We start from the raw sequence: 15,713 nt of genomic DNA on the forward strand, positions 1-15,713 counted from the left end.
ACTACTCTACCGATAGTAATTTCTATAAAGAAGCTATTTTCCAACAATAAGCTCGTTAAAGAGGACTGTCATCGATGACTTGTTTTTATTGTAAAATATTTAAAAGTCACTGAAAAGCTATTTTGTGCATTTTTGCTAATTCCCATTGTTTTGTGTGAAAATCCCCACACTTGCCATTTTCACCACACATTACTTTCACCTTTCTGAGTTTCTTTGTGTTCTCCCATTCTTTGTTGAATTCTCTCTGGCATTAAAATTTAAGAGAGTATATTTTTTGTTCTCTCTTATTGTTGTTCTTCACCATACCGAAGAGAGGCCAGTTGTCGGCAATTGATTCGACGTTGGGTTAGCTAAATTTACCAGCCTTAATTCATTTTATTTAATCCTAACATTTCGAACTGGAGAGACGTATCTGTTAACGTTACGCAGAAACGGAAAACACTGAGAACACAGAAAAAGAAATATTTTTTTGCACAGAAAATATCTAATAAAAACGGAAAAGCCATAGCTTTTAATTAAAATTATTTATTAAAAATATTAAAGAAAACAAAGAGAAAAAAGTAAGTGTGCGAAAATAAACGATTTTAAACAAAAAGTTCTATTAACGGGACAAAGTGGTGTTGTTGGAGCAAAAAAGAAATAAAATGAAATGAAAAAAATATCTGAAAGTGTAAAGAGCAGAACACAGAAAATGTATCTGTATCTAATGAATGAACAGAAACAAATGATGAAATGAGTTAAATGATTGAGAAAAAAATGAAAAAATAAGAAAAACATATTTTCCTTTCATAAATCGTATATTGTGTAACAATTTTGAAAAACGTTTCAAAGAAATTTTTTTCTGTGGATTGTGGAATACCTACTACAACAAATACACGCAACGAAAGAAAAACTATACGAAACGTCGTCGATACAAAAGAAAGCCAGCCAGTCAGTCAGTACTGCTGCAAGTACATGACAATAAAAGCAAACGAAAAAATAATTTACACATGCGAAAATCCATTCATATAGCATTTTTGTTGTGTTTCTTTACAAGTACCCTTCCCTTTTCCTTCTTCCTGCAATTGAAATCAATATAATCGATTTTTCTTTCTTTACTCTTTTTGTTTTACGAAAAAGAACGCTAACCCCCTGCAAGTTGCTTTGCCGCCGCCACCGTCAACTGACGCTGTCGCTACATCTTTTTTATTAATATTAGTGTTAAAAATAGAGGAGGAAGCAGCAAAAACAGAACAACACAGATATTCCTACCTATTAGTACACACACACACGTACATACATACAAATTGACTCTCAGCCACACAGAGAACAAAATACACCTCATCTATAAACGCCCGCCGCCGTCGCCGTCATTATAAACGATATCGTCAACGTCGCCGCAAAAGGCCCAACATCATCATAGTATACACACAACGTCAAATTATATTTCGTCTGTTTTTGGTGTTTGTGTGTGTGTGTCAGGCTTCTCTCTAACAACCCAGTAAAAAATTTAAGCGCATTCTGATCTCAAAAAAAAAAAAACTAAAACCCCGACAAACAAACAGTGAAAATTGAAAACTAGTCGTTTTAATATTCTCTATTACAGCGCGTATAGCCTGGCGTCGTACAGCGGCAGTTAAACCCCGGAGACAGACACTTTCAATACAATTTTCACGTACAACAAGCCCAAATAAAACAAAGTGAGTAATTGTTGTGTTGGGTTCTTCTTCTACCTAGCATTTCTCTCGTTTGTTTTCATTTTGTGGCCGATGATGATGATGACAACCTTTTTATGTGTTATTTATTTTAACTTGTAATTTTCCTCATCCTGTCCTCTCCATTTTCATTGAGAGTACTAGATTTAATGAATTTTCATTTTCGTACGCAACTTATTGTTGTTTTTGTCATTCTATGGTGGGGTCAACTAGGTGGTACTGTGTGGCGTGTTAATAACATTTTTTTTTTTTGGTGTGTGGTACAAAGTGTATAGCACACTCGGTGTGTGTGTGTGTGTGCGCGTGAATGTGTTCAGTGTAAATTTGCAGTCGTATTGTGAACGAAAAAATAAGTAAATAAAAAGAGAGGGAGCAAATTAAGTTTTCCTATGCGCGTTTTTATGTTTATAATATCAATTTTATATAGTCAGAGTTAGTAGTTCATATAAATAAAATCTTTTCATGTTTGCGCATTACCTATTCATATTCTTTAAGGTAAACAATAGGGTTGCCATGCTTTAGGAATAGTTAAGGGATATCGTTAATTTAGGGGATAAAAGGAAAAAATGAAATGTTTTTTACGGTAAATTTGGCATACCAAATTCACGGTTAACCCGCAAGCAATTTCACGAAACTTGGGGTATATAAAAGACAGACTACACGGAGGAGTTGAAATCTTCAAGAATTGTCTTAAAAATGTTATCGATTACATTTACAATCACCAATATTTATTTAGGTACATTTATCACAAGGTTTTCCTCGCAAAGTCACTTATCGACAGGTTTCCAGAAGCGAGAATATCAACTATGAAAATTCCAAAATAGTTATCGAATTTTTGGAATTGGAGTTATTGAATATCGACAACATTATATTCGGAAATTCTGTTATCGACTAAATGTTTCTGGGGACATTTGTAACCTGTGATATATCTTAATGAAATCTATAATGGGCTGTTCTGTGGTGAAACGAGTTTATTGACAAATATTCTTATATTCTGATGATTGTGGAAAACATTTCTTTATCGGATCTTGTAGTAGAAAACATTTCTGTGGGAGAAAAAATGTTATCGATAATATTTCTTTGTGAAATGTAATATTTCTCTACGCAAAAGACAAGATCCACATCATTTCTCTGTTGAAAAGTAATTATCGAAAAATTATTTTCTATTGCGATGCTTTCTTTATTGAAATTTTATAATCGATGAATTTTCAGAAGAGACAGTTCGTATCTGTATTCTATATTAAAGACGTGTTATCGATTATTCCTCGTCAGTGGAAAATAGTTATTTACAGCATTTCTTTATAAATAAGTTATTATCGATAACAATTCTTTATTTTATTCGCGGCAAAGCTGATGCGAAAAACCTTTTCAGTCGAAAAGATTTTATCAGAAAGTGATACAAATTATTGAGGATCTTCCTTTCAATAACATTTATTACTTTATTTTTAATTACTAGCAAGACTATTCACAGACTATTTTTCTTTTATAATTATTGTCAAGTTAATATCGATAACTTTTATTCGTTGAATGTGCCTTTTTTGCCATCTGTTTCTTACAAATACTGATCGGCAATTTTGATCCATAGAAAATCAACAACTTTTATCAATTATATTTAAGAATTATCGAAATTTTTTTATCTGTCGTAGATATGTTACCGATCATTTTTAAGTTATTATCGATGATACATCTCTATGGAAATGTAGATATAGTAATTTTTGCTACATAAAAAACTTGGTATAAGGATGTATATCGCAAATGTGCCTATTTCAAATTATTAATTTTTACGTGAAGCAATCGTTATCGAAAATTTGTCTTTTTTAAAAATAAGTAATCGAAAAATTGTACTTCATATAATAACAGTTATCGACAAAGTACCTCTATAAAAAATATGCTTTTGGCAGTTGTCGTATAGCAAAAGAATTATCGATAACTAATTTATATAGAGTGAAATCGCAGATGAATCCCTTTGAATGGTAAAGTAGTTGTTTTGTAAGAGGAAATCCATATCCTGATAATCGTTTGTGTTACTACAATTCAAATGATTTACATGTTATTTTTATTTAGTAGCCATATCGTGTGACTGCCACACAAATGGCAATATCTTTTCGAAATACAGTTCAAAAATTATTAATTAGGAATAGGAATGTCCACTAAAAAATCGATGTAAACTGAGGATTTGCTTAAAACTTGTCCCAGGGAATTCTAGTTTGCTGCCATTCTCTACACTAGCCATTTTCAACTTCTCATTCATTCTTTGCTTTGCATTGAAACAAACAAACAAAAAAACACCCCCTGCTGATTTTGGAATATTTAAACAAGGCACAAAACCACTTCATTGGAAATGTGTTTTTTTTTTTTTTTGTGGAAAAACACATGGCGTTCGTTTTAGCAAATGAAAGATAAGGGCGACGACATTTATACACCCTTATTTCTAGTTTTCCACCACCAACACCCTTCATTCCTCCCTTGTATATATAATGACTTGCAATAAGGGAAGTTTTGTGGGTGATAACCAAAGGCACAAAGACACGGCCTAGAAACTCACCACTTCTATGGGATGGGTTTCCACAACAGGGTTTTGTTGTCTGTTGCCATAACACAGAGAGAGAGAGAGGTAGTTTTATAGATGTTTTTCTCTTGGAAGGAAAAATTTTAATTATTGTAATACGAATGTCCAATGACCCAAAGAGAAAAAGAAATAAAATGTCCTTTTTCAATTTTTTGGCTGGATAATTATCCTTTACATGATTTACATGATATTTGCTTGGTTGGTGTGTGTTCACCCCGAAATTCTCCCTTCTTCGTCCTGCCTTTTTTGTAATTTCTCTTAAAAATGGATGGAAGTGTTGCAATAAGGGTGGATTTTTTCATGGAATTTCCAAGCGAAAAATGCTCTAGTCATGTAACAACGAAGACCGACCGACCGACACGACCCTTGTCTCCGTACATTTTGCAACAAAAAAATTTACTCTTGCGCCATCCAGGCATCCCGGCAGTACGCGCTCATAGCTTCCACATTTTTTACCGGGAATTCTCATAAAACTTACTGCAGTTTTAGTAGTGTATACATACTCGTTTGAGGTGGTTTAAATAGATTTCCGCATAGCGAAAAATATAATTGTGAATTTAAAATTTTGTGAAATACAAATCTTATTTGAACTTTAATATTTTTGGTAAAGCTTTGGCATTTGTTTTTTAAAAACTTACTTTTTATATTTAATTTGCAACTTTTATTTATATTTTAAACGTTTAAGGAATTTTTTTTTAGTGTTCGGTAATTTGTTGAAAAAAGGAAACAATTTCGTTTTCTTACATTTCGTAGATATTTTCGGTTTTGAAAAAAATATATTCTTATTTGAAAGCCATTTGTTTTTAATATCGAAAATTCAAAAGATTTTTTTTGTCAAACTAATTAATCATTTTTAGTTAAAAAGCAATTTTTCAACTATTTCTATGCCAGATTTATTTTATTCTAGGAAAATTTTCCTTGCAAAAGTTTTCCTTGTCCGCCCATCCCCACAGAAATTTCCCTTAAAAAACAAATTTACTTCCCCTTAATTTGTTGTTCTTCACATCCTTTCCGCATTATTACTTTTTCGGCGACGCTCCCTCACTCTCATCCCAAACAACAACAACGACAAAACAGTAACGACCTCATTTTTTCCAGGGGTGAATGCCTTGTGCCCAGCCATATCCTCTTGAACATAACCTCTAAACCAAAAAAACATCTCATTTCTCAATCATTTAAAATTATTGAATGTTTTCGTTTTTAATTTCATTTTCTTTGTTGAGTTTTTGTATTAATTTTTGTTTTTCCTTTTCCGTTTCTTTTTTTGATTTTCCAGTGGATTTCATGATGGCCAATCCTGGAGCAGCAGTCGATAATCAATCTGCCATTTTGCCTGGTGCCAATCCGGCAGCGGCAGCTGCGCAGCTGGCCGTATCACCAGCCGCCGCAGCTGCTGCCCAACTGCAACAGCAGCAGGTTCAGCAGGCCATATTGCAGGTACAACAACAACAGACCCAACAAGCTGTGGCTGCAGCCGCCGCCGCTGTTGCCCAGCAATTGCAAAATCAAACCAACGGCACCAATGGCAATACAAATGGCTCCAGTGAGACCCGCACCAATTTGATTGTCAACTATTTGCCACAGACCATGAGTGAGGACGAGATACGTTCGCTGTTCTCGAGTGTGGGTGAAATTGAATCGGTGAAATTGATACGCGACAAAAGTCAACCCTTTTTGGATCCCTTGAATCCGACAGCCACCAAGGGTCAAAGTTTGGGCTATGGATTTGTTAACTATGTACGGCCCCAAGATGCTGAGCAGGCTGTTAATGTTTTGAATGGTTTGCGGCTGCAAAATAAAACCATAAAGGTGTCATTTGCCCGACCCTCCTCGGAGGCCATAAAGGGCGCCAACCTATATGTTTCCGGTCTGCCCAAGACCATGACTCAACAAGATTTGGAGGCAATTTTTGCACCATTTGGTCAAATAATTACTTCGAGGATTTTGCAAAATGCCGGTAATGATACCCAAACCAAGGGTGTGGGCTTCATTCGGTTCGACAAACGTGAAGAGGCCACCAGGGCCATAATTGCATTGAACGGTACCACACCCACGGGTTGCACCGATCCCATTGTGGTGAAATTCTCCAATACCCCGGGCAGTACAAACAAGATAATCCAGCCTCAGATTCCAACCTTTTTAAATCCCCAGCTGGTGCGACGCATTGGTGGTGCCATGCACACACCCGTCAACAAGGGTCTGGCCCGTTTTTCACCCATGGCCGGTGATATGTTGGACGTAATGCTGCCCAATGGCTTGGGTGCTGCTGCCGCCACCTCATTGGCCACTGGGCCCGGCGGTGCCTATCCCATATTCATTTACAACTTGGCACCCGAAACCGAAGAATCGTCGCTGTGGCAGCTATTTGGTCCCTTTGGCGCTGTGCAATCCGTGAAAATTGTCAAAGACTCGTCGACCAATCAATGCAAAGGTTATGGCTTTGTGTCCATGACCAACTACGATGAAGCAGCTATGGCAATAAGGGCGCTCAATGGTTATACTTTGGGTAATCGAGTATTACAAGTTAGTTTTAAGACTAACAAAAAGTAAATTAGGCAAGAACAAAAAAACAAAACACATACATAACATAATTTATATATATATAGTATATAGAAAGAACACAGAACAACAACAACACATTTCTTAAGCATACAATAGATGATAACTTGTCCCCTCTATTACTACTACTACTACTACTCCTCACAAACAGACCCACACATTTAATAATTGCAAGTAGGATCTGGAGTTTTAAACAATGCAAATGCTGACTATTTTTCTTGCAAAAGAAAAAGGGAGCAGAGATTTTTGGTCTCCCTCTCTCGATTGTTTTAAAACTCTTGCCCGCCTGGCAACTGGAAATAATGCATGTCCTTTTTTTGAAATTTGCATGATTGAGGATTCTTTTCTTATAAAGAAAATTGTCCTTTGCTTCTTAAAGAGATCAACAAAAGAAATGACAAGGCAATATTTTGATGAAAGAAGTAACAATTTTTTTATTAAAAATAAAAAAAAACGGAAAGAAAAACAATTTTAACATATAGGCTAAAAGAATAATGAAGACCGACCGAACGATCGAAACAGCAAAAAAGAAAGTAAAACAAACTAAAATTTGGGAAAAGCAAGCAAAACAAGTAAATCTTCCAAGAAATAAAAAAACGCATAAATTTAATTAAACAAAACTATTAAGAAAGTAAAATAATTTTCAAACACTCGCCAGTGAAAGAAAAACAAAAAAAAAAAAAAAACACATTTTTAAAATAATAATTAATATAGGATTTTTCTATATTTAAAAAAAGAAGAGTTAAGAAACGATGCACACACAAACACAGCTATAAAGAGGCTTTTTACAGTATTACAAGATATTATGTTTTAGCAAAACAATTGTTCAGAACAAATTCAAAATGAGTGAAGAAAAAGCTAGAGGCCATCAACATCATCGTCATTATTATTATTACCATTACTAAATTTACTGGTGAATGTTAGAAGAATACCTAATTAAACAAAACTCCTTTTTATTATTATTAATATAAATATAATACAAAAAAAAAAGGAAAAGAAAAATTGAAACAAACAAAAACCAAAACTAGTTAAAAATTAAACAAACAAAAAACTCAAAGTAACAAACAACAATAATTTATGAATATCATCATAGATCCGTTCCCCCAACCTGGAGGAATAGCAAGTATTTATAATTTAAAATGTAGCGAAATTGGTAAAAGAAAAACACTCCGAAAATTAAAATCCCTGGGGAGCTTTGGGTGCAAGGATATTTGGTTTTAGGTTTTTTTTATATTCAACATTAAAAAACACTAGGGCAAAGATATTAAAATTTACAACTTTTCTTAGATTTCTTCCTATACAGAGATCTAATAAATTTCAGAAGAAAACATTGTTCTTAAAAAGGCTAACTGAGTTGTGAGAGAGAACGAGACCTTCCTATCAAATTTAGAAATAAAAATTTGTTTCATTGATGAAAATAATACGGTTTTGAAAGTCTCTCTCTTGCTCACCCATTGACTTGACAAATTTTTAAACGGAAGTCCCTTCTAGTTTATAAAAGTTACTAGTTACTATTCTTAAAAAAAAGAGTCATGGAAGAAAATCTGAGTTACTTGATAGTGAGCGCCTAAGGAAAAGAAAATGAAAAAGACTCAGTTTTCGTTAAGGATTTTTTGGGTGACTGTCTCCCTCTATAGATAGAAGACCTTCTGTAAAACTGAAGTGAAAGGTCTTGCATTGATTCTCAATGAATATAATACCTTACCGAGATAACGACAGTCAGGCATAGAAACTGTTTAAACTGTTTAAGGTTTTAAAAGCGAATGTCAAAGAACAGTTTCTCTCCCTTGCTGACCCATAGACTTAACAAATTTTTAAACGGAAGGCCCTTCTAGTTTATAAAAGTTACTAGTTACTATTCTTAAAAAAAGAGTCGTGGAAGAAAATCCGAGTTACTTGATAGTGAGGGCCTAAGGAAAAGAAAATGAAAAGACTCGGTTTTCATTAATGAATTTTTTGGGTGACTGTCTCCCTCTGTGGACAGAAGACCATCTGTAAAACTAAAATGAAAGGTCTTGCATTGATTCTCAATGAATATAATACCTTGCCTAGATATCTCCAGTCAGGGATAGACACTATTAAAGATGTTAGTTTTTTTGCCCGCCCGCGCCCATCTCCTCTGGGATTTTTTTTTTGAGTGAAAACAAAAAGCAAACTTGATCATTTACAAAATGAAGAAACATTATAAAGCACAAATGTTTATACAATAAATCGTATTATGAAATAACAAATATATATATAATTCTTTTTAATTGAATTTTATAATTTTTCATCTAAACTATAGATATGCTTTGAGTTGCTTTGTTTTGAAATTGCTTTTGTTTTTTTTTTTCTTATTGGTTTTTGGTAAATACATCTCTCCAAAAACTCCACCCTCTCTGTCCTCGTGCGCCCCCCATGAACCATCAGCAGCATTTCACTGGTTTTTCTTTTGCCCCCATCCTCCAGCAGAAGAAAATTAGGATTGCATTAAATTTTAGTTTGTTTTCTTTTTTCAAAACTTATTGTTAGTGTTGTTTCTTTGTTTTTTCTTACATAGAGATATACATAAATATTATTATTAATTTCTTTTGTTGATTTCTTTAAGTTTTTCTTTAGAGAAGAAATTATTAAAGTAATTTTTCATATTTTATTATATAGAAAAAAAGTATTTATTTTTAATTATATATATTAGACTTGATTTTTTCCGATTCTTTCTTCAAAAGGCAGGCATTATTTGTTTAAAGTTCAGTAAAGAAAAATACTTATACTTTTATTACCAAAAAAGGAGAAGGGAAAACAAAAACAATTATGGCATCAAGTTTGAAGATCCACCTTCTTCTTCAACTGAGAAAATGTTGGAGAAAAATGATTTTTGTTTTCCCTTGTCCCAATTTGAAACAAATTTGTATTTCATTATTAGAAAAATATCATTACAACACATCAGCGTATATGACCCCCCTTTCTTCTCACACTCTATTCTCTCTCATTTAAATGTTTAAATATTTACATATACATATTTATTATTATACTATTTAATATTTATAATTGATTATTATGTGTATGCGATTTTAGTAACTTTTTTTTTAGTATGTATACATATATATATATTTTAAAAACAACACACACACACAATTATAATTTTCTTAACAAAACACTTTAGTTCTTAAGCAACCGAAAACAAAAATAATTTATATAAAAAATTAGTATTTAAAAAAAGAAAACAAAACGTGAGGAAAACCAACTCCCTAATGAAAGATACAAGAGAAAGCAAGAACAAATCTAACAACAAAAAGTAACAAACAAAAATCTAGTCAGTGAAAAAAAAAATAAAATATAAAAATATATATTTTTAAAATTAAGTTTAAAAACCAAGCAGCTTAATATATATATAAACATACAAGAAATGAAAAAAGAAAACAACTCTTGAAAATATCATAGGAGTTTTTTTCATTTTGAACAACATCTCTAGCTAAACGTTTTTCTTTTAAGAAAAATATATATTTTTTCAGTTTTTCAATTTTTTTTGTACACTAATTTCTTTTTTTTTCTTTTTATTTAATTTCTTCTCAAACTTGTTGTTATTGCAAGGAAGGAAACGTAACCTATATAATCCAAAGATTTAAATATTTAGTAAAATTCTATATACAAAAATAACACAAACATAGAAGTTTTCTATAGGGACTCGATGAAATAAGGGAAAAGGTTGTCATTCATTCAAATTGAATTTGAGGTTATGTTTAAGCCAAATTTCAATATTGAAGCTTTTCCAACAAAACACACGCAAATTTTATGTAGTAATCAAATTCTTTCCATGAATAAATGGTAATATATCAAAACAAGAAAAGTTTAAAAATAATATAAACTATTGAGGTTATGTCTGTTAAAAAAACATTTTTTGAATTCATATGAAACAAAGACATAAGACTTGTGTGTTCAATTCAAATACTTTCAAAAAATACTTAAGAATATCGAAATAAAAAAAGAAATTAAAGGGTTTCGTATTGAAAGAAAGTCCTGCAAAAATGTTTGAGGTTATATTAAAAAAAAAAAAACAAAAATAAAATCAAGTTTATTGTCTTCGAAATGAAGGATCAATAACTTTTTTTGTCCATTTCCAAAGATAAACATAATCTATTGAAATAATGTTCAGTAAAAACGTAGTTTTTGATAAAAGAAAAATTTAAATTTAATTTTTTTTGAGGTTATGTTGAAAAAATTTCATTTTTGAAAAGTTACAGTAATCCACCCCAGAATTATGCCATAATGTGGAAAAAGTTAATCAAAATGTCTCAAACCTTGAATAACAATTGCCAAAAAGTTCCAATATTTTTGTTAAAAAAAAACTGTTTTTGAGGTTATGTTTAAAAAAAATCATTTTTGAAAAGGAATTGGTTTTATTGTAGCCGCAACCAAGAATTTCTCAAATTATGGCATAATGTGGAAAAGAAGTCTTGAAAAACTCAAAATTTTTCTGAAAACATTTTTCACGTGGTGTTTAACTAAAGAAAGAATTTTACTTGAAAAAAAAAACTGAAAAGTCACAAATTATGTATACATTATGGAATCCAATTTCATTCCGGTAAAGAATTAAAGTATTTCCAAAATGTTTTCAAAAAATATTACCCTTAAAATCATTGACAAATTGATAGTATGTTTAATTTGTTTTTAATTTTACAAAATAGAACATTATTTCGTACTCAATTCAAATAATTTCATAAATTGAATTATGGCAAGTTTTTTATAAAATTAACTTTAAAAATTGTTAATAAATTGGAGGTTATGTCGAACAAATCGTCTTTTTTCGGCTACAAATTAACTAAAGTGATCATATGTTGTACACAATTACGTCATATTCTGTTAACTATCTCAAAATATGCTTCTAATTTATCAAAAAGCCCAAGAAATATTGATACAATTTTAGAGGTTATGTTGAACTAATTGTTTAATTTTTCGAAATAAACCTATTATATTGCAGTCTATTCATTGAATATTATAGATTATTACATATACGAAAATATGTGAATGAAAAAATAACACAGTTTCAAGATTTAGATTTTAAAGATTTTTTCCAAAAAAAATATCTTTTATTTTTTGGTTATGTTGAATTTTTTTCCTTATTATTCAAAATAAGATAAAATTTTAAGGTTGTGTGACAAACAATTTGTCATAATTTAAAAAAAATTTAAGACCTACCAGCGAAAGTGCGATATAAAGAAGACATACATCTTAACCTCAAATAGACAAAAGCGTTTTTTTGAATGAAAACCCTTTCCCACTATCATCGAGACCCAAATTATATAAAAATCAACTATTCGTATATAGTCGAAAAGAGAAGAGTATAGATTTTTTAATAAAATACTTTTCAATACTTCTTTTTGTTGTAAAACACAAAACCTAACCTAAAAAAAAATAATGCAAGCTAATGAAATGATGAAATTAGGAATGAAAACTAAATAAGCTAATAACGAGAACACATATACACACACAAATTTCTGTGCAATAGAAGAAATGAAATGTAACAAATGAAGGCAAATTGCAAATTTTTTTTATAAGAAAATTAGGTATCTCATTTTTATACAAAACAAAAACAATTGCTAACAATTTTTATGTAAATATATATATATTTATGACAAAAATATATTTTAATTTTTTTCTTTTTTCATTATCTTATATTTAAAAACAAACTTATTTATTACACATTTTATGTATTAAGAAATGAAAAAAAAAAAAAAACAAAACAATATAACAAAGGAATCCATTGAGAAAAATAACACAAACAAACAAATGGCAATGATTTTTGTGAATTTTCATTTATCTACACATATTTTCAAACTTCTTTTTTTAATTTTTCAAATAATTTTAATTTTGATTCGTGAAAAAAATAACAACAAAGTAATCATCACATTATGAGACAATGAATAAAGAAAGTTTCAAGATCTGGCATCTTGACTTTCGCCGTTAGAGTAATTGATAATTTTTCTTTAACCCTTTCTCTTTTTTTTAATTTTAATTATAATTTATGTTCTTATACACACACATATACATGCATATTTATAGTATATAGTAAAAGCAACATGATTTTTAATTTAATTTTTATTATTATTTTCTTTTTGTGGTTTTAGGTTTTTTTCTTTGTATTTAGTTTAATTTTTTTTTAATTTTAATTTCACCATATTTTTTTAGTTTGTAATTTGATTTTGTTCTTAGTTTTTTTTTTTAATTTTTTTGTCAACTGCTATCTCTTTTTATTTTAATTCATTATTATTATTTTTTAATAAATGCGAAAAAATCAACTTTTGGGAAAGTCATAAACTAACCTCTCCCATTTGTAAACCAAAAACAAAAAAAAAAAAAAACAAGTAAAGAGAAACCCAAATTCTGTTTTGTGTAATTCTGGGAGAATATTTTGGAAAATTGGATTTAAAAAAATTGGAAACATTTTAAGCAACTATAAGAGGCTTTTTTATTAAAAAAATACAGGATGTAATAAAAAAAACTGCAACAAAGTCAAACGCCATAATTTTTAACATTTTTTTTTAAATTTTATTGAATGAAAAATGTTGGAAATAGCATCAAATTTTCATCAATCAAGTCGTCTCTTTACTTTTCGAACCATTTCTGCTGATGTTGCTGTTTTCTTCAGTCCACTTCCTTGACTTCGTTTGGCGACGCTACCAGTATCACGGTAACGAGCGATGGTACGAGTCACAAAAGATTCAATCATATTTAAATGCTGCAGGGCTTTAATGATAGCCACTTGTAGTTTTCCAGCCAAATATAAGAAAAAATTCTCACCAAAATGATTTTGTATGCTTTAAACAATATAATGAGCTGTCACTGCAATAACTCGGTCGAGTGGCATAGAAATGACAGCAGTCTGAAGTTGGTTGCAGTTTTTTTCATCTCACCCTGTATATAAAAATAATAGTAACCTCGTTTGGAGGTTTAAATTTTAATTCAATGTCGGTCGAGTGGCTTAGATATGACAGCAGTCTGAGGTTGGTTACAGTTTTTTTCATCCCACCCTGTATATACAAAGAATAATAACCTCGTTTGGAGGTTTAAATTTTAATTCAATGATAAGTTATTTGATAGAAAATAGATGGAGGATTATCTTCGGAATTTGCTCTATAGCTATCAGTCATGGAAACTTGCAATAGAAAAATTCCTTTTGTTAATTTTGGAAAAAAAAATGTATTTCCATGGAAGGAAATTTTTTGTTTTCACCACTTTTTAAGAAAGTCATTTTCAAAACTTTAGGAAAATAACGAAGGGACAATAAAATTTTCAAAAATTTTGTCCAAAAAATTAGAACTCTTAAAATTTTCCAATTTTTTTCCACATTTTCCGCTTCCCGCCCCCATTGTCATGTCTTAATTCTCATTTCGTTTACACACATATGTATATTGGTTGACTTAGATTTATCACATTATTATTTATATTATAATTTTATTTTTTTTTAAATTTACTACAACTTTGCAAAAAAATAACCTTATTATTATTTTTATCATTTTTTTCCTGTTTGTTCTTTTTATTTTGTTTTTGTAATTATTATAATTTATTATGTAAAATGTAATGCAAAAACCAACAACAACAACAAAAACAATTTTTATTAATAAAACAAATATTTTATTTTTTTGGCAAAACAAAAAAACTTTTGATTTTTTATTTATTTTTTAATTTCGTTTTTTAGTTATGTTTTTCTTTTTCCATTTTAATATTCATATTTTTTTAGTTTCGTTTGTTTTCGTAACAGAATGAGTTAGTGAGAAGAACAACCAGAGAAGCAGAAAGAGAGAGAGAGTGTGCTGCTAACCAACATCATTTATTTTAACCCCTTCCATGATTTGTAGTGCGTGAAAGAGAGCGAGAGAATGTGAATGGCTAGTAAATGAGATCTTTTGGGTGCTATTTACCAAGCCACTGTTTACACAGTTGACACAATGTGAAGTTAACTGGCCATAACACAAGTTTCTTTGTGAAATGTTACTGGCATTGCATTTTTTTACATTAATTGCCCTGTGTAAACAGTTGACTTATTTTATTTTGTGTCTTTCTGAGTAGATTTTTAGTATGATTTGTTTTGTTTTTTTTTTTTGTAGATTTTTGTTTTATTTTTCTTTTTTTTTAGCTCTCAACATTCCACCAAACCAAACAAACCTTTCACCTTTGACATTCCAACTGTTTCCAAACGATTCTAGTCATAATCTTTATTTCAAAACAAAATAACAAATGATCTCAAAACTTAATATTGTTTATAGTAACAAAAAAAATTATATAATATTAAAACATTCCATATTCTTCTTGGAATATACAGACATACGAAAAACATAAAATTGCTAGTCAAAATTTGTTAACAAAAAAATAAGATTGAGAAAAAAATTATTAAAATTTCCTAAAACAAAAAAATTGCAAACTAATTGAAAAGAATTCAAAAAATGGTATAGCTTAGTAAGCCAGAAATAATTACTTGTAAACCAAACCAACCACACACACACATTTTGAAGACAAAACAAAGGTAGTATAACATGTTTTATAAACATTAAAGTAAAGCAACAACAACAAGAACACTACAATTACCAAGAAGAACATTTTAATGAACATTTATTTCATTAAAACACCAACAGTTTTTGTTTAGCATATAAACTAAAAAAGTTTCGGGTCCATTCCCAGTCTTGTGCAATAGAATATAACAACAAAGGCTCACGATATTTAGAATTTTTTCAAAATTTATGGGAAACATGTAAGACCCCTTTTGTGTTTCAAATATTTTTTTCAATATAACCACCATTAATGTGTTAAACCTGGAACTTTTTAAGGTTATGTTTAAAATAAAAATTTATTTTTCTTTTTTTTTTCTCTTTTGAAAATTTTTGTTTTCGAAACAGTAATTTTTCAACAACAACAGA

At 30.2% G+C, this 15,713-nt stretch overlaps 1 protein-coding gene across 3 annotated transcripts; it reads left to right on the top strand.

Moving 5' to 3' along the window:
* The first annotated feature begins 380 nt into the window (after positions 1-380).
* Positions 381-10,579, top strand: LOC131800862 (protein elav-like). 3 transcript variants are annotated; one of them, XM_059118715.1, is made up of 2 exons: positions 381-560; positions 5,540-10,579. In XM_059118715.1, coding segments are annotated over exons 1-2 (1,275 nt in total). In that variant the 5' UTR covers positions 381-559; the 3' UTR covers positions 6,814-10,579. The 3 variants fall into 3 exon arrangements, with proteins under 3 accessions (XP_058974698.1, XP_058974699.1, XP_058974700.1); XM_059118716.1 differs by lacking the exon at positions 381-560 and adding an exon at positions 1,194-1,679; XM_059118717.1 differs by lacking the exon at positions 381-560 and adding an exon at positions 4,682-4,867.
* Positions 10,580-15,713: the final 5,134 nt, after the last annotated feature.

Source organism: Musca domestica, unplaced genomic scaffold (assembly GCF_030504385.1).
Source record: "Musca domestica strain aabys unplaced genomic scaffold, Musca_domestica.polishedcontigs.V.1.1 13, whole genome shotgun sequence".
NCBI lineage: Eukaryota > Metazoa > Arthropoda > Insecta > Diptera > Muscidae > Musca > Musca domestica.